General features: G+C 35.2%; 1 protein-coding gene across 2 annotated transcripts in view; it reads right to left on the bottom strand.

Moving 5' to 3' along the window:
* The window catches only part of NPEPPS (aminopeptidase puromycin sensitive), a 115,673-nt gene that overhangs the window by 28,355 nt on the left and 63,946 nt on the right, over positions 1-23,372 (bottom strand). Inside the window, exons 12-17 of one of the 2 annotated variants that reach the window (XM_014064280.2) lie at positions 15,717-15,777; positions 14,059-14,168; positions 8,550-8,613; positions 5,043-5,182; positions 2,569-2,703; positions 673-892 (exon numbers count right to left, since the gene is read on the bottom strand). In XM_014064280.2, coding sequence (XP_013919755.2) covers positions 673-892; positions 2,569-2,703; positions 5,043-5,182; positions 8,550-8,613; positions 14,059-14,168; positions 15,717-15,777 — 730 coding nt within the window. The remainder of the gene's footprint in view (positions 1-672; positions 893-2,568; positions 2,704-5,042; positions 5,183-8,549; positions 8,614-14,058; positions 14,169-15,716; positions 15,778-23,372) is intronic. The other variant, XM_014064281.2, reaches the window with a different exon arrangement.

The raw sequence follows: 23,372 nt of genomic DNA, 5'->3' as shown, positions 1-23,372 counted from the left end.
CAAGAAGAACTTCCCTCTTGATTACTTCTAAGGCTACTCTTTCAAATTTCTGATTTTGCCTCTGCTGTTTTGAACTTTGAACAAAGCTTGGTGCCTTCTTCTCATTACAAAAAACTTCTGACTTAGTTCTGTAAGATTTTTGTCTTCACTGACATCCCCTGAACAGATCAAGCAACTTCAGATAGAAGAGAAAAAGAATCATCACTTCTTATGCTATCGTTTATTTATATAATTAATCTAACTATTCATCATAATTAATGGCACCAATGCTGGTGAGAAATCTAGAAGAAATACATCGATCATATTCTAAATATTTTTAATATATCCAATCTATCTGTACATTATACATAATACCTGGAATATATGAAATGAAGGTGAAAGGAATAGCTGGCATATTGTAGGTTAAGATTACTAATGGAATCTTTCTTCTGATTAATTCTATTCACTCTGGGTCTTCTGTCTTATTCCAAACATAAATCAGACCTTCAGCAGTTCAACCATCTAAAACTGAAGAAAAAGCCATAGCAAACCTTAGCACTATAGTTTCCAGGGGAAACCATCAAAGTTGGCCACCTATTCCTAAATAGTTTGAAAGTTTCAGTCGCTGACAACAAAAAGCCTCAAGAAAAAACTAAATTACTGAAAGATCAAAGTATTCATAAATCTTCATACCCTCACCAGGCCTGGGGTCCCAGCCCAGTTTTTCTCCTATTGGTGAAAAGATATCACGGATGAATGCCTGAATCTCTTCATAGAAGTCTGTGTGGGACAAGAGAGTTGAGAGAATCCCCAGGTTACAGCTTAGGTCGCTCCACACAGTATAGTTGGGCTCATTCACAAAAGCTTCCATGACTTTTAGAACCTCTACAGTGCTAATAATTCCAGCTCTGGCCTGAGAGAAGAAAAACAAGTAAGTTATACTCCAAACCAAAAGAAATATTCAATCTTACAAAAGAGCACTTGGGTCCTTGCTATAAATTATACAGAGTCATTTAGAATATATCTAACAAGAGGTAGAGTGTCAATACAGAGCTAGAAACTTCTATCAATCCGAGTCATGAAAGTAGTAAATAACAACAGAAGAATATTGCTATTTCTATGATTTCAAGAAAACAGGGCAAGTGAGCTAGGGGAAATAATTTACAATTCTGAAAATTCTAGCTGCCAATCATTTGCAACTATGGGTAGTTCTCAACTTATGACCACAATGGACCCTGGAATTTCAGCTCTAAGTGTTGTAGTCATAAGTCAACTCACCACATGGCTGGACTCAATTTTACCACTATTTTTACAAGTGAGTCTCCACATTTGTTAAGTGAATCACATGATGATTAAGAGAACCACATGGTCATAATATAATAGCATATCCAGGGTTGTTTTAGCTGAAAATTGGCCAAAAAAAATAATCACAAATCATATTCTTGTGATTGCAAAAGTGCCTCTAATAATGTGAGTTGGTTGCCAAGTGCCCAAAATGCAATTACAGGACCAGAGGGGGAGGCATAATTGTTTTAAATAGCTTTTTAAAAGTCTGCCATAATTTCAAATGGCCATTAAACAGCTGGTTGTAAGTCAAGGATTACCTCTAGTGTATTTGTGGATGTCGGCAATTGATAATAGTTTCTTCATGAACTTGAAAGCAATTCAAGTCACTTTGGTGATTGAAAAGTTCAAACTGATTGATTGGTATTCTCCATTAAATGAATGTGTGTTCCAAATCCTTCACAAGCCACTATGGTTTCAGCGTTACATTATATTTTATTATTATAAATCTTAAAGCATTAACATTTGAAGAATAAGTAGCATCTTTAAGGAAAGAGCCAAATTAATTTTTGAGTTGAAATTAACAACCCTGAAATCAATCTATTCTGGTTTATTGAGGTGGCATGAAACAAAACAGAAAATTGTGGAGGTCATTCAATTTAATATCCTGATTCTGAAAACATCTCTAAAAACAACACAGCATAAGTTGTGTGGAATATAGTTTCCTCACAAGGTAGTGAGGAATAATACTGACAAGATCCTGTATATGCCACACTCAACAAGGGCACAGTTTAGCACTTGATGGGGAATTCCATACTTGTTCTTAAAAATAAAAAGTTGCTAGCACAGTAACTGATAGTTACAAAATCCCAGATATTTCTTAAATGAAATATCAGAAGATTGCTTCCGAGAATCTAATAATGAAAAATAATAGAAATAGCAGGATTCAAGCTTTCAGAGTACTTTAAATAAAAAATTTTACTCAGCTTGCAGAATACTTTTCAGGGGCGTTTGGATTTCCATCTGGTACTTCATATATGTCATTTATTCATACTTCAGTGTATTTCATATTTAAAGCTATTGACATGAAGTCAGAATCAATTTATTAGAAAAGAGCACTTTAGTTAAAAGTTTAAGACTAGGACTGCAGAGATTTTTTATTACCAAAATATATATGAAGTTCATTAATTCAAAATATATTGTGCTTCCAAATGTAGTGTGATTCTTAAAGGAGAAAGAAAAAGGAGACAAGGTAAAAAGGAAAAGGGAAAAAACGTTAATAAAAGGAAAGAGATATCTACTTACCAAGGAAAAGAGATCATTCTGCAGCCCTAGCCTGTCCACAGGGAGTAAGGAGAGATCACGGATAGCTGGTAGTAAACCCTCCAGCATGTCAGGACTGTACTGTGTCCGATAAAATCCCACTGTTCCCAGATTTAGCTGAAAACGTTGGGAGTGAGATTCAGTTAGCAGTTGGAGAAAACACACAAAGGCATCCACCACATTAAACCAAATATAGAGAACAGAATAACATGGCATTTAATATCTAATAATAATATACAGGTAGCCCTTAACATATGATCATAATTGAGACTGAAATCTTGTTCACTGAGTGACGTGATAATTGAAATGCTCACTGACTGATTTGCTCTACAGCAGCAATTCCACCACTCCTGATTGTGGTTGTTAAGCGATGTCCTAAGTCCTAAGGATATAATGAAAAAGAGCTGACTGCTGAAGGATTTCAGCTCCATGCAGAATTGAAATCCTCCCAGCAGATAGTTGTTTTGCTCTTTAACATCTCTGCCTGCCAAAGGATTTCCTCTCACTTCCATATACAAGGGAAAGACAACCCAAAAGCAAAATCATAAAGATTTATATAGAGGAGAAATCTTAAAGATTTCTACTCTGTTCCTACAGCCTGCCAAAGTATTTTGGCTTCCCTCTCTCCTCTCTGGTTGCAAGCTTTCCTGCCAGCTTTCCAATTGACTTTCTGGGAAAGCAGACAGAGAATACTGCAAATGGAAATCACATGACCACGGGGGTCCTTGCCAACCAGTTGTATATGCATGGTGGTAGTATTACATTTTATGATGCCCAGAAGTGCTTTATGTCCCATGAGTTTTTTGAGGCTGTTGTAACTCTGAACAATAATTAAACAACTTCACAAAAATCAAGGACTATTTGTAAAATATTCTTTTTTTATAAAGTTTTTTATTTTGTAAAATATTCTGTTATCACCAGCTTCGCAAAAGGAGGAGTTGTTTCAGCAAGGACAAAAGCAAAATAAAAGTTATTTAATTATGAAGTTGATAATTCTCCAGTCGGCTCATTGTTGTTAGAGACATAGAAACTAGATAAAATGTACAAGAATCTTCTCCTTTGAGGTGAGCAATAACTAAATCTTATGTTGCTACATGAAAGCAAGAATAAATTGGTCAAAGATATATTTACCTTTATTTTAAAATACTTGGTTTGATACATCTTAACTACATGTATGTAGGGATATATAGTTTTATTTTACAACTGTTAATGTTTTAGATTTATCACCTGGAAAAACTAAACTTACAGTGAATAAGACTTTAAGAGAATTAAACTATGATTTGTCTGATTTAATTTATCTGCATTTAAATTTAAATGATCTGGGAAAAACTGAGCCTTGAATCTAAACCTGGTAAATAATGACATGAAGTCACTGGACAATACTGATATATGTCCTCTTTATAGCCAGAATTACTTGTAACCTCATCTGGTAAAAGAAAGGAGCAGTAATGGTAAGATGCACAACTAGAGTCTTCCAATTTTGATATCAATTGACATTTCCTTCAGCAATGCTATGATCAACATCTTGTCTTATTTATTACTTAAATGTATCAACAATTTTCTAACTTTGGTAAACGAAGTGATAACATCTCTTATGCAATTAAAGTGGGGACACTAACAGAGATCTTCTAGACCTGTATCATTTTAGTCAAGGATACGGGATTGCTTAATGTAGCATATTGAAGAAAATAATAGTACTAAATACAAAACTACTGTTATTGTTTTGACATATATATTACGGTACATAGTAAAATAAAGTAATTTTTATAAAAGATCAATATGGACAAAACAACAGCCTCTGAAAAATCTACTCCTATAAAATAAATATTGGAAGAGATGGAAGTTATAATTGTTTAGATTATCAATAATACGATAATCTCTGGCAAAATTATGTCAAGATAATTATGACTCAATATCAGATTGTTAGAAGAGAACTTTATAGTACTAAAAGAAACTCAGCAGTAAAGCAAGAAATCTAAGTACTTAGAGATGACAAAAACTGTAGGGAATGCACACAGTTAATTATTTGTAATGGAAAGTCATTTCTATTGAGATGCTGTTAAACAATGAATTTTAACTGAATCAACAAGTCAAAAACTAGCTCTATCATGAATGGTCATTATATCTTTCCCAATACCAATGACAGCTACAATGTTACAGTAGGTTTTTTTTAACTGTTTTTTTACTATTGAGCATTTAATAACAAACAAAATAAACTCTTATGGGGAGCTTACACTAAAAGCATAGACTGAACATGAAAGAAACAATTACAGTATCCTTCTATATGGGTTATTGGCGGCATTACATTAAGAGAACAGGGTAACTGGGGAAAAATGCAACTGTTCTCTTTTCTTCCAACTAATCAACATACTAACTAGGAAGAATAAAATAAGGCAATAGGTTGGAGAATCAGAAATATACTTAGAGAGGAATATCTCCTTTTTATTATTACTCACCTTAATCCACTGTTCTGGCTTCACATCTTTCAAAATTAAACTTAACTCAGGTTTGTCCATTAATACTTGCATTTTGGCATGGGTTGGGTCATCACTTGTACAAATGGTAATGGGAATCATCCAAAAAGGGCAATCTTCCCCTACAAAAAAGAAGAGAAGGACACCTGACAGAACAAGGCATGGTGTGGTCCACTGTCCAATCCCCAGAAACATATTTTGAGGATTTATAGAATAAGAAGTAAAATCACATCTGCTGTCATCCAGCACATTTGTAGAGTGGAAATCCAATCATTCTGCAAAAGCAAATTTATTCAAGATCTGTGTGTCCCTGAAACAACTCATACTCTTAATGACTTAAATTTTATGCAAAGAATGGAAACACTAAATTTGCTTTCTGGGCCTCATGGAACTATATATTAGGGTGACTCGGGTAGTCACATGTGAATAAAACTTTATTTAAATGAATATACATATTTACATATTCATATGAATTATTATTCTTGTTTTCTATAACAAATGAGAAAAGATAAATAAAAGCAAAATAAAAATCAGTTGTAAATTAACCATGAAAATTTAATAATTTAGGAATATCTCCTATTTCAGTTGTATTCACAACTGGGCCAAAGAAGAAGTTCCTCCATATAACACAACAGGTGCTATCAGAATTACTAACAAAACATTGCATATGTTGATCTTCCTTTTCAAATTAGTAAGTATAATATTTATTGTCATTGTACTTAAATACAATGAAATTGGTTATAAACGTCCTTTTAAAAAAACCAACTGAATGAATTGCCTTCAAAGTCAAACTCTAATCAAAAGCTACTATTTTTTATCAATAGTAATTAAAATCCAGTTCTATTCTAAATTAGCAAATTATTAGTTTGCTTCTTCATTTTGTGCTTTAATAATATGTACATGGTTCAACTTATTTATATAAGTCATCTAAGTAATTTGCTTTCAATACCTTTTTCTCAACTGCAGGTACAATATTCTATGACTATGATTTTTTAAAATGACCTTATAATCCTTGCATCGGGGTAGAGTCAGAGCAACTGAATGATGCTCAAGTGTTTATTGGCCAGATATCCTTCCGGACGCCTACGTGGAATTCGCAGCAGAAGTTATTCATTGCAACCCCAAGAGAGAAATATCTACCTAGGATCGAACTCACAGCCTCCTGATTGTGAGATGAGATACATCTACTTAATAATGTACATCTGTTTATTCAATGAAGAAGTGGTCATACCTTTTAGATTTTTTTACTTTTTGCATAACTTGACAATGAATGTAACAGGAGTTTTATATGAATCCTACTGATAGGTTAAGGGAATCTGAGTAAACAAGAACACACCCAGGTTTGATTCTTGTTTAATTTATTGATTTATTACATAAACAAAGCAATCTAGCATGCAATGCACCAGTGTGAAAAAGTAATCATCCTCTTAAATTAAGTAACATCTTTGACCGGAAAGCCTATAGGTGCTATGACTACGTTCTGTAATTGATGATTAGGGTCTTACATCTCTTTTTCAGGTTTATTCTTCTAGAGCAAACTGCTTCAAATTAGTAACATTTAACTGTATTCAAACATGAATTGCTTACTCTGTTCCTGTCATAATATTTCTATGGGGTTTAGCGTTTAAAAACATTGACATATGGGTTTTTAAAAATAATCATACTTGCTTATATGTTTGAGATTGTTGCCTTGCTACATAAGCTACATGTGTTTCTGCTTACGGATAGGATCCCCAACCTTTCTGGCTCTGCAAAGTGGCAGCAATGGCAAAGTGGGGAGGGGAAAGTGGATGAGCATATAATTCATAGTTTTTTAAACAATTATTTAAAATTAAAATGTTAAATATGAAGCTCTCTACAAATATTATGAAATTTAGCTCTTAAATCACATTTAGCTTTTCATCACATGGATTCTAAATCATGCTGTGTCAAAAAGAAATTCTTGTAAATTTCTGTTAAAAAGTTAGTGATGCCTATATCAACTTTATAATGAATCAAGGGAACTGCAAACCACAAAATAATAATATAATTCTAAACTGTACAAACTGTGAGTTCTAATATTGTCTTAGGCACAAAGCCAGTTGGACGACCTTGGACCAATCACTCTATCTCAACCCTAATAAGCAGGCAATAGCAAACGGCAAACAACTTCTGAAATCTTGCCAAGAAAACTTCAAAGACTAGCCTGGGCAGTTGCCAGGAGTCAACACTGATTTAAAGGCATATCCAAAAACCAAATTCCCCATATTACAACACATCCTCTAGAACACAGTTTAATGCCCTTCCCTTTGCAGTCATGGATGTTAAATACTGAACAATCAGACATATTTTGCAGAAATGACACCTCTATGCCTCTGATCAAACTGAAATCTCAGAACATATCTTTCTGAAAATTTATGAGAAATTACCTTCCAACGAATCCAACCCCTACTAATTAGATTGCCTGGGAACTGTCAAATGATATTTTGAAATTTTCCTTTTAAAAAAAGAATGTATCCTGAAATCACTTAAGCAATTGTTAAATACTAAGGCTATGTTCTGAACTGACAACAAAACTGGGTAATTTATCTAATTAATGATTATTTTCTTGTATTTCCAGATTGCATTTGCTTTATCTTTTGTAATTTAGTCTTTGGCAACAATAACATATTAATTATTGTTACTTCCAGAGAGCAGTGATGATCCAATCAGTAGCCTGTTTAATGAAGTATTCACAAACCCATCCTGTGATTTAACTGTACTGAATGAGAGACAGTTTGGTCTGATAATTAAGGCACCAAGCTAGAAACCAGGAAATTGCAAATTCTGGCCCCATTTTAGGCATGAAAGCTGGCAATGTGAATGCTGGCCCAGTCATTCTCTTTCAGACCATGACATAAGGTTCAGGTGACAAGCCAGCCAGTCAATTCCTACTCTAACCAGTGGATCAACACTCAGTTGATCAGAAAAGCAAAAATTGTATTTGCAGGAAAACACTAGGAAGGTTTTTTAAAAAAAATATTGACATAACAAGGAAACCATTACTTTTTCACACAGCCATATTGTATTTTGGAAGGTTTCAGTTAAAAATAAATAAAAAGAACCCCAAAGTTTGATGTTACTCTCTTTAAAAATCAGTAGGACCCACATGAAGCTATATTTTAACTGGTAAAGATATACAAAAATAGAGAAATCCCAAAAGGAACAAATACTTTTTCATAGAACTGTATTTTTACTACCTTTCACCCAGATATCACAAAGAAATATTAATACTATGTAAAAATCATTTTAAAGAGTGTGCTACTTTTCTAAAATGTGCAAAATAACCCTAACCCTCCAAAACACAATGAAAAATTAAAATTTCAGATTTAATTGTTGTTAAATTATTTCAAACATCTGAATCCTAAAAAGGACACCTGCCTGCACAAACTGACAGTGCAAGGGCTGTTTCGTGGAATAGTTGGTGTCACGTACAATATGGTGCGCTGCTTGCTCCTGCTATCGTCTTACCACTATATGGTCCGCTGGCACAGAATTTCTTCTGGACTAGCTTCAGCACTTTGTTATCTTCTTGCTGGAGTAAAGAACGAAAGTAAAAATAGTAGTGACAGGCTTGAGAATATCTCTATTTAAGATGGTATGTCCTGAGGACTTAATTCCTTGTCCTCACAGCCCATAGTTAAGTTTGTCAAAGTCTTTTTATTTTTTTGCTAACCATATGTTTTTGCCCACTCTCCCTTTTCCCAACTGCCCTGAACCTTTATCTGTTACTCTCAACAGAATGGCCACTGTCACAGATACTATATTCTTACGATACAGTATTATATCATAGTATTGTGATTGAAATATGAGGGCTCGGACTGGGTTATCAGTGGCTACCATTACATAGTCAAAGGAAGTCCAAATTTGCTGAAATTAAATATCCTATTAATTTGGTTTAGTCTATTTCAATAAACTGTGGTATTAGCTTAATCTGATAATAGGATCTCTGTTCCCTAATCTAGTTTAAGAATCTCTCCACGGATCATGAATTTAAGATGGCATGCGTGAAAAATATCTGAATTGTGATCTCCAGCTAAAAAAACAAACGAATATCCTTTCAGAAAATATTTATGGATATTTATAAATACAGAAATAAACTCATTAATGTGTTTTATAGGTTATTTCAGAAGTGAATTCCAAAGCTTGGAAATAAGTTAAATGAAGATGTATTAGACTACATACTACTAAAAACTAAAGCTAGTGTTCATCTACAATTACAAAAGGGTATGTTCCAGTGAAAAAGCAGGATTATTAAGCAAAATGAGATTCTCTGTAATGTCTTATTTTTGAATTACACAAATTTGATATAACAAAGTCATTTAAATTGTTTTAAAAAGAAAACAGTAAAACAGTAAAAAAAGATGTACAAAATGTTTGTGTGTTTATGCATTTTTGTTTGTTTTTACTTAGACATCACCCAACTCCAATTCACTCAGGTGGCCCATAACATAAAAACAAGATAACAAATATACAATCAAAAGTAGAACATAAAACAGTAAACAAGATGAGGAACTCAGCAACAATTAGCATATCATGTAACTATAAAGGGGCTCTAACTACTCTAGCCCAAAATCCGAGAGACCAGCCAGGATTTTTAGGGCCTTCCAGAATGCTACCCAAGCCTTAAGGAGAACCTCATCCCAGAAGGCAGGTGCCATAACAAAGAAGGCGTTCTTCTAAGGTCCCGATAGCCAGCACTCCTAAATTGGAGAATCGTTCAAGCCTCCAGGTCCTATTTGTCATAACGCTTAAGAACATGAACCATGACTAGAAAACACCTAATATAAATCCAGTCACACATCAAGTTTCTAGAAATATCAGAGGAAAATATTTTTTTATATTTAGACATTGAGATTATATATTTGTTGACCAAACAAAGTCAATGAGAAGTAAATGTGTCAGTTTAAATATACAAGCAAATAGCTGCAATATTAATTAAGAATGAAATTAGGGATTCTACAAAAATATTTATGCTCTAATTCTGCAGTACATGGCATTAATTTCATTTTTATATTTTGTCTTATTTTATCTTATTCCATTACTGTTTTCTAAGGACTTAAAGGGAGGAAACACATATTTTTGTAATATTTACAATTATAGTATAGCAAAGCATAACATGGCATAACAATAGTATAGCATAACATAGCATAGCATAGCATAGTATAATATAATATAACTATAATATAATATTGTAATATAATATAATATACTGTATTTTTCAGAGTATAAGACGCACCAGAGTATAAGACGCATCAAGGTTTTGAAGAGGCAAATTTAAAAAAAAGTAAGTAGGTAGATAGAGGGATAGAGAGGGGGAGAAATAGGTAGGTAGGGGGAGAGAGAGTAGTTAGGTAGAGAGAGAGAAATAGAGTAGGTCGGTAGGAAGAGAGAGAGAGTTTGTGTAGGTAGGTAGGTAGGGGGAGAGAGAGAGAGAGAGAAATACAGTAGGGAGGGAGAGTAGGTAGGTAGGTAGAGGGAGAGAGAGAGAAATACAGCAGGTAGGGAGGGAGGGTAGATAGGTAGGTAAAGGGATAGAGAGAGAGAAATACAGTAGGTAGGGACGGAGGGAGAGAGAGTAGGTAGGTAGGTAGCTGTTTCTAGGTGTATTTATCCATGTGCTGGAGAAGGAAATTGCTGACAATCTGCAGCACCTAAGACTTTGTTTCTGCTGGCACAGCACTTAATCAATGTAATTCTCATCAATCAGTTAAAGAGCTTTCCAAAAGGAAAAAAAAAGTTTTGCACTCTGCAAACCTCCCAAACACGGGCCCGTTTTTTAAAGGTGTGAATAGCCTTGGGGGGGGGGGATCGCAGAGTGCTCCGGGGGGGGGATGAGCAAAAAACGGCCCATTTTTCATGAAAATGGCCCCATTTTTGTCAAAGAAAAATTGCATGCCTAGCTGTGGAGGTTTACAGAGTGCTGCTGGGGACAAAAAAAGGCCCGTTTTTTGCTCATTTCTGCCCTCCCCAGTCCCCAGGAGCTCTCTGAAATCCTCCATAAGGCTTCTGGAGGCAAAAAATGCTGTGTTCAATGTATAAGATGCACCCAGATTATCAGCCCCTTTTTTGAGGAAAAAAGGTCCGTCTTATACTCTGAAAAATACAGTAATATAATAATAAAAAATATAAGAAATATAAGAAATATAAGAAATATAATATAATATAATATAATATAATATAATATAATATAATATAATATAATATAATATAATATAATATAATATAATATAATATAATATAATATAATATAATATAATATAATATAATATAATATAATATAATATAATATAATAATATAATATAATATAATATAATATAATACAATACAATACAATATAATACAATACAATATAATACAATATAATAACATCATAACATAATATTTGTTTATGATACATTTTTCCTATATTAGAAATACTGGAAATGATATTAGAATATTTCAAGTTATATACAACTTTCTAACTAATAAAGGGCCCTAGTGGGGCCAAAGCTTTTTGAGAATCATGAATCCATGTAAATAAGTGCAGCAGCAGACTTTAGCACCGAGATACACACTGATTTTTAAGGTTTTCAGTTTGTTTTTGCAATATAACTAGACTTCAGGCTATGAAGTTAACGCTGAAAATGTATGAGGGTAATGGTTAATGAAAAAGAGAAAACTTAATATACAGGTGAAACTCGAAAAATTAGAATATTGTGCAAAAGTTCATTTATTTCAGTAATGCAACTTAAAGGGTGAAATTAATATATGAGATAAGACTCATTACATGCAAAGCAAGATAGTTCAAGCCGTGATTTGTCATAATTGTGATGATTATGGCGTACAGCTCATGAAAACGCCAAATCCACCATCTCAGAAAATTAGAATATTACATGCAATCAATAAAACAAGGATTGTACATAAAACAATATCGGACCTCTGAAAAGTATATGCATGCATATGTACTCAGTACTTGGTTTGGGCCTCTTTTGCAGCAATTATTGAGAGCAACTTTTGCCAAAAGCACCCAAAACTGGTTCAATGACTGTGGGATTATTATGCTTGATTGGCCTCTCCATTCTTCCTCCATACTCTGGGTCCTTGGTTTCCAAATGAGATGCAAAAGTTGCTCTAATCAGAAAAGAGGACTTTGGACCACTGTGCTTCATTAAGATCAGGGTCAATGCAGCAGTCTACCAGGAAATTTTGGAGCATTTCATGCTTCCTTCTGCAGACGAGATTTATGGGGATGCTGCCTCCATTTTCCAGCTGCCCACACTGCCAAAAGCACGAAAACCTGGTTCAATGACTGTGGGATTACTGTGCTTGTTGGCCAGCAAACTCACTTAACTTGAACCCCATAGAAAATCTATAAGGCATTGCCAAGAGTAAGATGAGAGACATGAGACTGAACAATGCAGAAGAGCTGAAGGTCGCTATTTGAGCATCCTGGTCTTCCATAATACCTCAACTATGCCACAGGCTGATAGCTTCCATGCCATGCCACATTGAGGCAGTAATTGCTGCAAAAGGGGCCCAAACCAAATACTGAGTACATATGCATGCTTATACTTTTCAGAGGTCCGATATTGTTCTATGTAAAATCCTTGTTTTATTGATTACATGTAATATTCTAATTTTCTGCGATGGTGGATTTGGGGTTTTTATGAGCTGTAATCATCACAATCATGGCTTGAACTATCTTGCTTTGCATGTAATGGGTCTATCTCATATATTAGTTTCACCTTTTAAATTGCATTACTGAAATAAATGAACTTTTGCACAATATTCTAATTTTTCAAGTTTCACCTGTATTCATTGTCACGTATAAACTTTCACAAACTTAATGATATCCATATAGTCTTATGAAGGCTTTCAGAGCATTTCTACCCTCTTGGGGCTGGGGAGGGCAGAAATGAGCAAAAAATTGGCCTTTTTTGCTCCCTCCAGCCCCCAGCAGCACTATATAAGTCTCCATAAGGCTATGCATGCAATTTCTTTGAAAAATAATGGGACCGTTTTAGCAAAAAAGGGCTGTTTTTAGCTCATTTTTGCCGCACCCCCCACCCCACAGGGGCACTCTGCAAGCCCCCCCCAAGCTATTCATGCTTTTTATTTTTTTTAAAAAGGGCCCGTTTTCGCAAAAAACGGGCTGTTATGGGGAGGTTTGCAGGGTGCAAAAACTTTTTTTTTCCCCTTTCGAAAAGCTCTTTAGTTAGTGATTGATGAGAATTACATTGATCAAGTGCTGTGCCAGCAGAAACAAGTCTTAGGTGCTGCAGATTGTCAGCAATTTCCTTCTCCAGCACATGGATAAATACACCTGGAAACATCTACCTACCTACTGTATTTCTCTCCCCCCCTCTCTCCCTCCCTCCCTACTCTCTCTCTCCCTACCTACTGTATTTTTCTCTCTATCCCTCTACCTACCTACCTACTCTGTCTCCCTAACTACCTATTGTATTTCTCTCTCTCTATCCCTCTATCTACCTACCTACTCTCTCTCTCTCCCTACCTACCTACCTACCTACCTACCATATTTCTTTCTCTATCCATCTACCTACCTACCTACCTATTCTCTCTCTCCCCCTACCTACCTATTGTGTATATATATATATATCTCGCTCTCTCCACTTCCTACCTACCTACTCACTCACTCTCCCTACCTACCTACCTATTGTATTTCTCTCTCCCTCTATCTACCTACTTACTTTTAAAAAAGAATTTGCCTCTTCAAAATCTTGGTGCATCTTATACTCTGGTGCGTCTTAAAAATACAGTAGCTGCAAAATGCAGTTTGTTGATGACTGGAAAGTTTTAAATAGCTTTGGTCCAAAGGCTTTTTAAAAAAAATATGGAAACTGAAATACTGAGTAAAAAGAAAATGAATGCAAAGATAGGAGCTCTATAGCATAATATGCTTGCAAACTTGGAAGATTAAATCATTGGTTTGCATTCTACCTGAACTGAGTTCAATGTCAGAAATCATATACCTACCTGCTCCCCTTCTATGTAAACCAGTGGAAAACCCATTTGCTTGGTCCATGTATTCATCACAGCTGCAATAGGTTTACCGCTAGCATCTTCCAGGCTTTCCCAAAGATCTTCTGCAAGAGAGAAAAACCTCAATCTAAATAACCTGCATTCTAATGCTAAAGAAAATATTTCATACCTGCTTATTTAGTGAATTTATACAGCCACTCCTTTTAACAATGTGACACTGAGCAGTTCCTAATACAAAAATCATAATCACAAATAAGAGGAATCACTGGAGTCATAGTTACAGATAGACCTCATTTAGAGACTGCCTCAAGTACCAACTATTCAAATGTATGATTAAAAATTATTTTGCAACAAACACTTATGTTTACCACCTATGCAGCTTTTCACATAGTGACATGTTGCCCTTACAGTCAGTTAATATTGACTGATTTCATGTTTTTTTTTCTCCTCACAGAATGGAGATTGTCTAAACAAGGGATCTTTTCCTGAGCTGCTTTTTTTCCGCAGCGCAGTGCTTCCACAGCAAATCAACAAGCTCAGTCCTGTGACCTTAATTAAGAGGCAGTCCTTGACTACACCATTTGTTCAGCAACCATTCAAAATTATGACAATGCTAAACAAAGAACATAAGAACTGTGCTTACGCCACATGCCCACAGTCACATGATCACAATGTGGGCAATTGGCAATTCACACACCCTTATGATCAACCACAAGATGCTACAGCTGCCCCCATCTGCATATCTTCTGTCTCCTTGGGACTTCCTGCCCAGCTGGATCCCACATGTCTTGACCTACTGCCGACCCAGCATCCCTTGCTCCACTAACCTCTTTGAAGATCACCTTTCCGAAAGAGTGCCCAGCTGATGCAATGCATGGCCTTCTGCAGAGGCTGCCTAACACCATTCTGAAGCAAGCCATTTGTGCAATCCTTTAGAAGGGCACAATTGGAAAGTATGTCCTGCATTGCCTGGGTGCTCTTTTGAAAATGCAATCTTTTGGAAATTGTCTTTCTAAGAGTTCCAAGCCACTGCTTTGTATCATCTTCCTATACAGAAGCTACTCGTGCCATCCTGGAATCAGGTGTCATTTTAAAAGCAGCCACAATTCTTGCAATCTCTCACATCCTACCAAGTCACTTAGCAACAAAATTGTTAATCCCAATTATGGTTACTAAATGAGGATGACCTGTACATAGATTACAAGATTTTGGCATGTGTCACTGTATATAAATGTCCTATACAAAATTAATATATGGATGTTCTTATATACAATATTAAAAGCAACAGTGTTTTCATACAATATTATCTACCACTTATCTTTTAGAAAAAGAAATTGATCAAGGACTTAGCATAATACTAGACTGGATTATTTTGAGCAGGATTGGAGAAACAAATGGAAAAAGCTCAGAATTCACTATGGGAGTCTGGTAGTAGATTACTATTGCACCAAAGTAATACACCAAAGAAAGGATTGCAGGAAAGGTTAAGATTTCATAAACTACAATTTATAATTGCTAGAAAACTACATTTCTTGTCTTTCTGGTTAGAGAAATTCAGTATGGGATAACTTATATAAATGTTACCCTCTTTCATAAATGAAACAATCTAGAGAAAAGAGAAAAAAACCAAAAGCCACAAGCGTTACAATTACCTGTAGAAGCATTCTTATGCTGAAACTTGGTAAGATACAGGTGCATTCCTTTCCGGAAATCCTATAAAACAAGAATTTCAAAACAAACAAAATTATCAGAATTAATTCATTTCTGCTTTTCCACAAAATCATTTTTTTAAGAACAGAGTTTTCTGATTAATAAAAATTTATTATTATATGTATAATACTGTCCATTTAACTGTCACAATACTTGTGGTACATATGGACCTTATTAATAAAACAATGTTTAGTTCACAATGTGAAATGTTGAGCCAAAACAATGTTCAAAAGCCTTGGATACAACTCCAAAAAATCACCAAAAATTTTATTAGATTGTAACTTAGAATCTGGCAGAGCAGAAAAATGATTGGGAAATAATCATATTAATTATACTCAATTCTATCCCTCTGTTAATGCAGCCTAGAACTGAGATAGAACTATTTTTGGCAGCTGTAGCATACTGCTGGCTCATATTTAAATGATTGTCCATTAGGACTCCAAGAGTCCCCTCAGAGTTACTACTATTGAGCGAGGTTTCACCTATATTGTACCTGTGCATTTGGTTTTTCTTGCCTAAATATAGAACGTTACTTTTTTCACCACTGAATTTCATTTTGCTAGATAGTGCCCAATGTTCAAGTTCTGTCAAGATTCTTCTGAATCTTAAACCTATCTTCTGGAGTGTTGGCTATTCCTGATAGCTTGGTGCCATCTGCAAATTTAATGAGCTCCCTATCTATCTCTTCATCCAAATCACTGATGAAGATGTTGAATAGTACTGGGCTTAAAACAGAGCCTTGGGGTACCCCACTGCATACTGTATATATTATGATTAATTGAAATACCAAAAAAGAAAACATTATTTATTTTTTTTAACGGAAAAAGTGAAAAATGTGTGCATATTCTTTGGCTTTAGATATGCCTAAGAATGGATTTTATATTTTTGTCCACATGGATTAATATGTCTTTATTTTAAAGCAAATAATAGTTTTTAACTATAATTTTTAAATTCTATCACTTTTGGGAAGCCTTAGGATTAGTTCAACTGAGTCTGATGCTAATAATCTATTTAAGGGTAAAACTTAAACATTAAAAGAAATGGGCTCATATTTATCTTTTTTCATTATGCAGAAATAAATTATCTCAACATGTATTGTTATAAAATTAGAAATTTTAGAAATATAAAATTTCTAAAATTTCTAATTTTATAAATATAAAAATTGCATAAATGCAATCCTTTTAAAAAACTTTTTAAAGTTCAGGAATAATCTCAGATGAGTTTCATAACTAGAATTCTGCTTGTGAATGGAATTACATATTCCAAGATTTTAAAAGGGTGTTTAAATAGTATAAGAATGAAATAATATATATATGCAGCTTCAGGCATTGGAGCCTATTAATTCTAAAAGAAACAAAAACTTGCAACTCCTGATCAAGAATTAAAATGATTAAAAAAGTTATATTCAAAAGAATTCTCTCTTAGCTCTCCTCACCATCAAATAGTTTGAAAAATCTTATACTGCACCATTATACAGGCAAGAGAGAGTCAGCATGGTGTATTGTTCAAGATAAATTCAGAGTCCTTGTCTCCCCATTTCTGCCATGTATGGATTGTCAAAAGACAAAGATACCATGACTTTTTCACCTAATAAGAAAACTTACTTTTTTTGACCATGATTTTCTAATGCTAAAAGCCAAAAGCCCCAAAACTGTGACCAGGAATAGAGAGGATATCCTCCCAGTAGCAGACCAAACCTCTAAATGTACCCTGGAATAATTAATTGCAAATTGACTGCTTAGAATGTTTCACCAGAAGTAGAAAAAGTTTTATGTTTATAATGGAACAAAATTTGCCCTTCCAATGAGCCGTGGATAGGTTAAAACAATATGGGTGTCTTTGTACCAGAGCAAGCAGGAACTACAGATGAATCACTAGAGTATTCTTCAAGTGTTTTATTTTAGACCAGACAAGATTTATCCTTTTGTTATGTATCTTTAATATTTAGCAGGTATTTTTCAGCATGAGGTTTTACGTAAATTATGAAGTATAGGGAGTGGAGGGATTAGGGCTATGGCAAAAACTAATTTTATTTCTTTTACATGTAATTAAAATCAAGATCATATGAAGTGTTAATACCACTTTATAATGCCTTGGTAAGGCCACACTTGGAATATTGCATTCAGTTTTGGTCACCACAATGTAAAAAAGATGTGGAGACTCTAGAAAGAGTGCAGAGAAAAACAACAAAAATGATTAGGGGATTGGAGGCTAAAACATATGAAGAACACTTGCAGGAACTGGGTATGTCTAGTTTAATGAAAAGAAGGACTAGAAGGGACATGATAGCAGTATTCCAATATCTCAGGGGTTGCCACAAAGAAGAGGGAGTCAAGCTATTCTTCAAAGCACCTGCGGGCAGGACAAGAACCAATGGATGGAAACTAATCAAGGAGAGAAGCAACCTAGAACTAAGAAAAAAATTCCTGACAGTTAGAAAAATTAAGCAGTGGAACAACTTGCCTCCAGAAGTTGTGGATTTCCAACACTGGAAGTTTTTAAGAAGAGACTAGACAACCATTTGTCTGAAATGGTATAGGGCAGTGATGGCTACATTTTTTATCATCACGTGCTAAAAGCAATAATGCAATGCGTGGGGGGGCACCCATGACCCCCACGTGTTTGCCCCATCATCACACATGCGACCCCACTGCGTGCAACCCCCACACTTACGCAAGCTACACCCCTGCGCTCCCCTGCTCTCCCCATGCATGCACTTCCCCCCCTCCCTGCCATTTTTGGCTTTCAGGCTGGTGCAGGTGGCCTTCCAGGCCCAAAATGGGGCACAGGATGGCATGCCACCTGCACCCTGTTTTGGGCCTGGAAGCCTTCCTGCACCAACCTGAAAGCCAAAACAGAACTTGGGGACGCTGCGTGAGGCCCCAAAATGCAATGCGAGCACCCCCCGCGTATGCGTGCATAGCAGAGACCTGAAGACCAGCTGACCAGCAGCCTACACACATGCACAGTGGAGCTGGGCTGGGGTGATAACTGGCATGCCCCCAAAGAGGGCTCTGCGTGTCACCCATGGCATACCACCTTGGGCCCCATTAGGGTTTCCTGCCTGAGCAGGGGATTGGATTAGAAGACCTCCAATGTCCCATCCCACTCTTCTATTCTATTCTATGCTATTCTATTTTATTCAGTGCAACCTAGTTATGCATATATTCAGAATTTAGAAATTTACAATTTTCTAATTTACAAATTTACAATGGCCCACCAGGTCACCAGGGTTATATAAATTAGTCTCAACAAAGGAATACTCTCTAGCCAGGTCTCAAAATTCAAGAATAATCTCAGATGATGTTCTTGACTAGAATTCTTCTTGTGAATGGAGTTACAGGCTTTATGACATAGAAATTATGTATAAATAGCAATACAATACTGTTCATTATGCAGTCTTATACAAATCTTGCACAGACAAAAAAAGACTCCCTACTTCATAAGTTAGCCTTATACAAGACAATGATGAAAAAGGGTGTCAAGAGCAGAGCTGGGGTGCATATTGTAGGGTGTCAAATTTTAATTTACAATTTACAAACAGAGGTGCTCAATGTTGTGACATGCCTTGAGGATTGTAAAGATATTTTGCTTACTTTAACATAATTTAGATTTGTTTGGTAAATAACTACATAAATATCATAACTTTTTAACATTTTTTGTTTAATTTCTAAGGCATGTCAATTTCAATTTCCAAGCATTAGGGGTGCTCAAAAGTTGTGACATGCCATGAGGAACTGTAAAGGTATTTTAGTTACTTTAACATAATGTAGATGTGTTTGTTAAATAACTACACCAATATCATTTTTACCATTTTGTTTGTTTCATTTCACAGGTTAAACTGTCTTTCTCTTTTTGTGAAACGTTATTTTGTCTGACAATGTTAATATCGCTGGTCCACAGGATACCACAGGAAACAGTTAATAACATTTCCTGTGAGTGTGATAACTGATCTGTAATGGCTTTTTAAAAGAGAAGAAGACTGGGAACCTTCACTCACATGAGCAACCTAATTGGGGCTGGCAGAGATTTGTTGCTGTCTGAACTCCCAACACTGTGAGACATTCTCAGATATGCCTACTGTTAAGAGAACAAAGTAGTGATGATGCTAGAAACCACACAGCAGTCAGTCTTACAAGAGACATAGAACGAAAAGTACTGGAAAAGTGGAAACAAGCAATCAGTTCTTTTTTGATCCCTGTTGTAAATTCATGACTGACAATTTTGAACAAGACCCAGGAGAGCTGGGGTTAAGCCATAAACGTATTTCTTGTAGGAAAGCTAGATGTCAAAGAGACTTTCATTATGAAACTTGACAAACTGACAACCTCAACTACAAATGTTAAATTGTTCTGTTCAGCTACCCTGCTGGCTGCAAAAAAGAAGCTCACACTAACTTACCTGCCCTAAGGAGACAAAGATAACATTGAAGGGACATGCTTTCATTAAAGCAGAGAGGCAAGATTGGTTCTTGCACTAGACTGTTTTGCCGGATGTGCTTGAGCAGAAACAAGTAGGCAAAAGGCAAAAGCAGCAACACAATGAGAGACAAAGGCTTGCTAAATATAAGTAGAGAAGTGTTCCAGACATTTTGATATTGATGAATTATCTCTTATGATAAAAATGAAGGAAAGACGACTGATGATGAAGAGGAATGTGATGGAAGTTATGAAGAGGCCTTACACCAAACACACATGCCTCTATTTCAAAAGAAAAAACAGAATACAATAGATTAGAAATAACAAATGTCGCTATGGAAAGCAGAAGATAAGGTGTTTGTCTACATGCCACTGCTGCCATTATTACAGCTGCCTTCATAGATGCTGGCTTGGTCACCAAAGAAGACAAGATACATATAGTATAGTTGACCACAATAAAGTCAAGAGAGCCCAGAAAAAAATTATGAAGTCCCTAGCTCAAGAATTTGATGAACTCTGTAAGAAAGGCAAAATAGAATGCATCTTCTTCGATGGCCACATAGATGTAACTAAAGTTATGCTGAAAGCAAACAATTCAGACCAGCAATTCTGTAGTACCATCAAATTAGAACATTATTCTGTGTCCAGTGAGCTGGGTGGTATCTGGAAATGACAAAGGTATCTCTGTCATTTCACTCCAGAGAAAGGCTCAAAAACAGGAAAACCTTGTCAAGTGATAGCAGACAATCTGGTGCATTTTATGAAGAAAAGATATTGACAAAAGCTTGAAGGTCATTGAAGGAGATTCTACAAATGCTGGCTGTGAAGGTGGTGCCATGCACTGGGTATAGTTCAAGCTTGATCGGAGGTTGATCTGATTGATGTGTGTACTACACATGAATTGAGTCACCTTTACGGCACAAATTTAGATGGCAAGACTTTTTCTAACAACAAATGGGCAAGTAAAATTTGCAACATGTTAGGCACTTCAATAGAATTTAACACTGATCCTTCATTCACCAAGAGTTCAATTGTTTAGGCTCCCATTTCACTGAGCAACAGTGTTATAAAGGATCTCTCTACTGATCAAGCATATAAACATTGGCTCTCATAGGCAATAAGGACGGGAAAACTTCCCACATATCTGTTCTTCTGGAAATTGGGCCCATAAGCCATTCACATTGGTTGACAAATTGCAAATATGCTTTGTCGAATATGAGTTCTAAAACATGGCTTTAAAGACAAAACTCTCCAAAACTTAAGAATGATAGTGGAATACATCATTGGTGTGTACTACCATTGCTGGTTCAACATCAAAATAAAATATTCTTGGATTGAAGGCCCGCATTATGCATTGATCCAGCTGCAGCAAGTCACATTGGCAAAAGAATGCTGTAGTAGATGCTGTTTTGCCGATCATTCAGCACTCAGCATGGTACGCTTTCAGTGAAATGATAATACAGACATTCTTGTGTTCAGATAACATTCAAAAGAGGAGAAGTGGTATACAAAAGATCATTGACTTGAGGAGTGCAAAGAATGACGCGCTGGGAGATTTTTTTGTACATTCAAGAAAATGGAGCTGATTGACTGTTTTGAAGGTGTATATGAGCCACATTTGACATGTAAACTGACTACAGAGGAAATAAGGAAGTTAATTGATGAATCAATGCAAATACTACAGTGGCCCTGTCATGCCCAATCAATAGAGAGCTGTGAGAAACAGGTCACCGAAGCAACAAGCAGAGTGTAAACATGAGGGTTATATCAGAAGCCAAGCAGCAAGTCGGTGGCTGATATCAAAGAACAAATTAAAACAAGACTTCATGCAATTCGCTTAAACATTTTTGTAATTCAGATAATTATTTTCTGATGTTGCTTTATGATTGCATGGATTATTTTTGCTTAGCTAGATAAGATTCATGCAGAAAAAAACTTTAATTTTTGTGGTACAAGTATAATTTTGAGAAGATAAGCTTAATGATTTTTGAGGAGTATATGATCAGATGTAGCTTTACCATACCAAGCTAAAAGTGCAATTTTAAAAGTAACAACAGATTTGAATTCTTGGTGTTAAAACATTTTTTAACCTCACTGAAAAAAATGCAAAAATTAATTTTCACCCCATTAAATGACACACCCTAATTGTTCAATTTTTTTAAAGTTGTAGTTAAACAATTCTCAGAATGTTTGAGCTATATTGATGAAAACTCAGTCAATTGATATAGTAGGCCATATCTAAATTCCAATTAGAAACACTTTTCCTATTTTGAAGAATAGGTTTTATTCTTCTACTAGTAGTTGCCATCTTCTTGGCTATTATCTAGTATTTGTTTCTAGTTTTCATTTCTATATCAATAATTGTAAATATATCATTTATTTTTTCTGTGGAATAGAATTTCAACTCCATATTCATAACATAGAATGGAATACTATTTAAATTGTAAATTATTATACTTTATCCATAGAAATATCAACTAAATAACAGATATTACAGACAGTCCTTGACTTACAAGTTCATTTAGTGACTGTTCAAAGTTACAAAAGCAATGAAAAAAGTGACTTATGACTGTTTTTCACACTTATGACTATTGCAGCATCTCCATGGTCAGATGATCAAAATTCAGACATTTGGCAATTGGTTCATATTTAGGACAGTTGCGGTGTTTCATGATCATATGATCACCTTTTGCAACTTTCTGACAATCAATGGGAAAATCAGATTCACTTAACAACCCTATTAGTAACTTAACTGCAGCGATTCACTTAACAACTGTGGAAATAAAATAGGGCAAATTATGTAACAAATGTCTCACTTAGCAACATAAATTTTGGGCTCCATTCTTGTCATAAGTCAAAATTACCTGTATTAGTATTTTGTGGTATAAGTAAACAATATACATCTTCTAATTTGAGAGACGTGGACAAAAGAGTTTATTGCTTTAGAAAGCAATCTCTTCATGAAAAATCCTAGCTTGCAGTATATAGCATGAGTATGCTTATAGTAAAACAGGACTTTGGTTGCACATGTGGCATACTCACGAAAATGTGCCAAAACCTGACTAGTTTTACATCCCTATTAAGGAAGAGTGTGGGATGGACACAACTACCAACTTATCAATGCTTCCTATATCTTACTAAAAAGATCAATAAAGGGGGCCTTAGCTCGACACTTTGCTT

This window comes from Thamnophis sirtalis, unplaced genomic scaffold (assembly GCF_051295495.1).
Source record: "Thamnophis sirtalis isolate CommonGarterSnake01/CBP01778 unplaced genomic scaffold, rThaSir2_p1.2 scaffold_4, whole genome shotgun sequence".
In the NCBI taxonomy this organism is placed as follows: Eukaryota; Metazoa; Chordata; class Lepidosauria; order Squamata; family Natricidae; genus Thamnophis; species Thamnophis sirtalis.
Note: the sequence above shows the minus strand (reverse complement) of the source record. Positions and strands in the feature narration are given on the sequence as shown.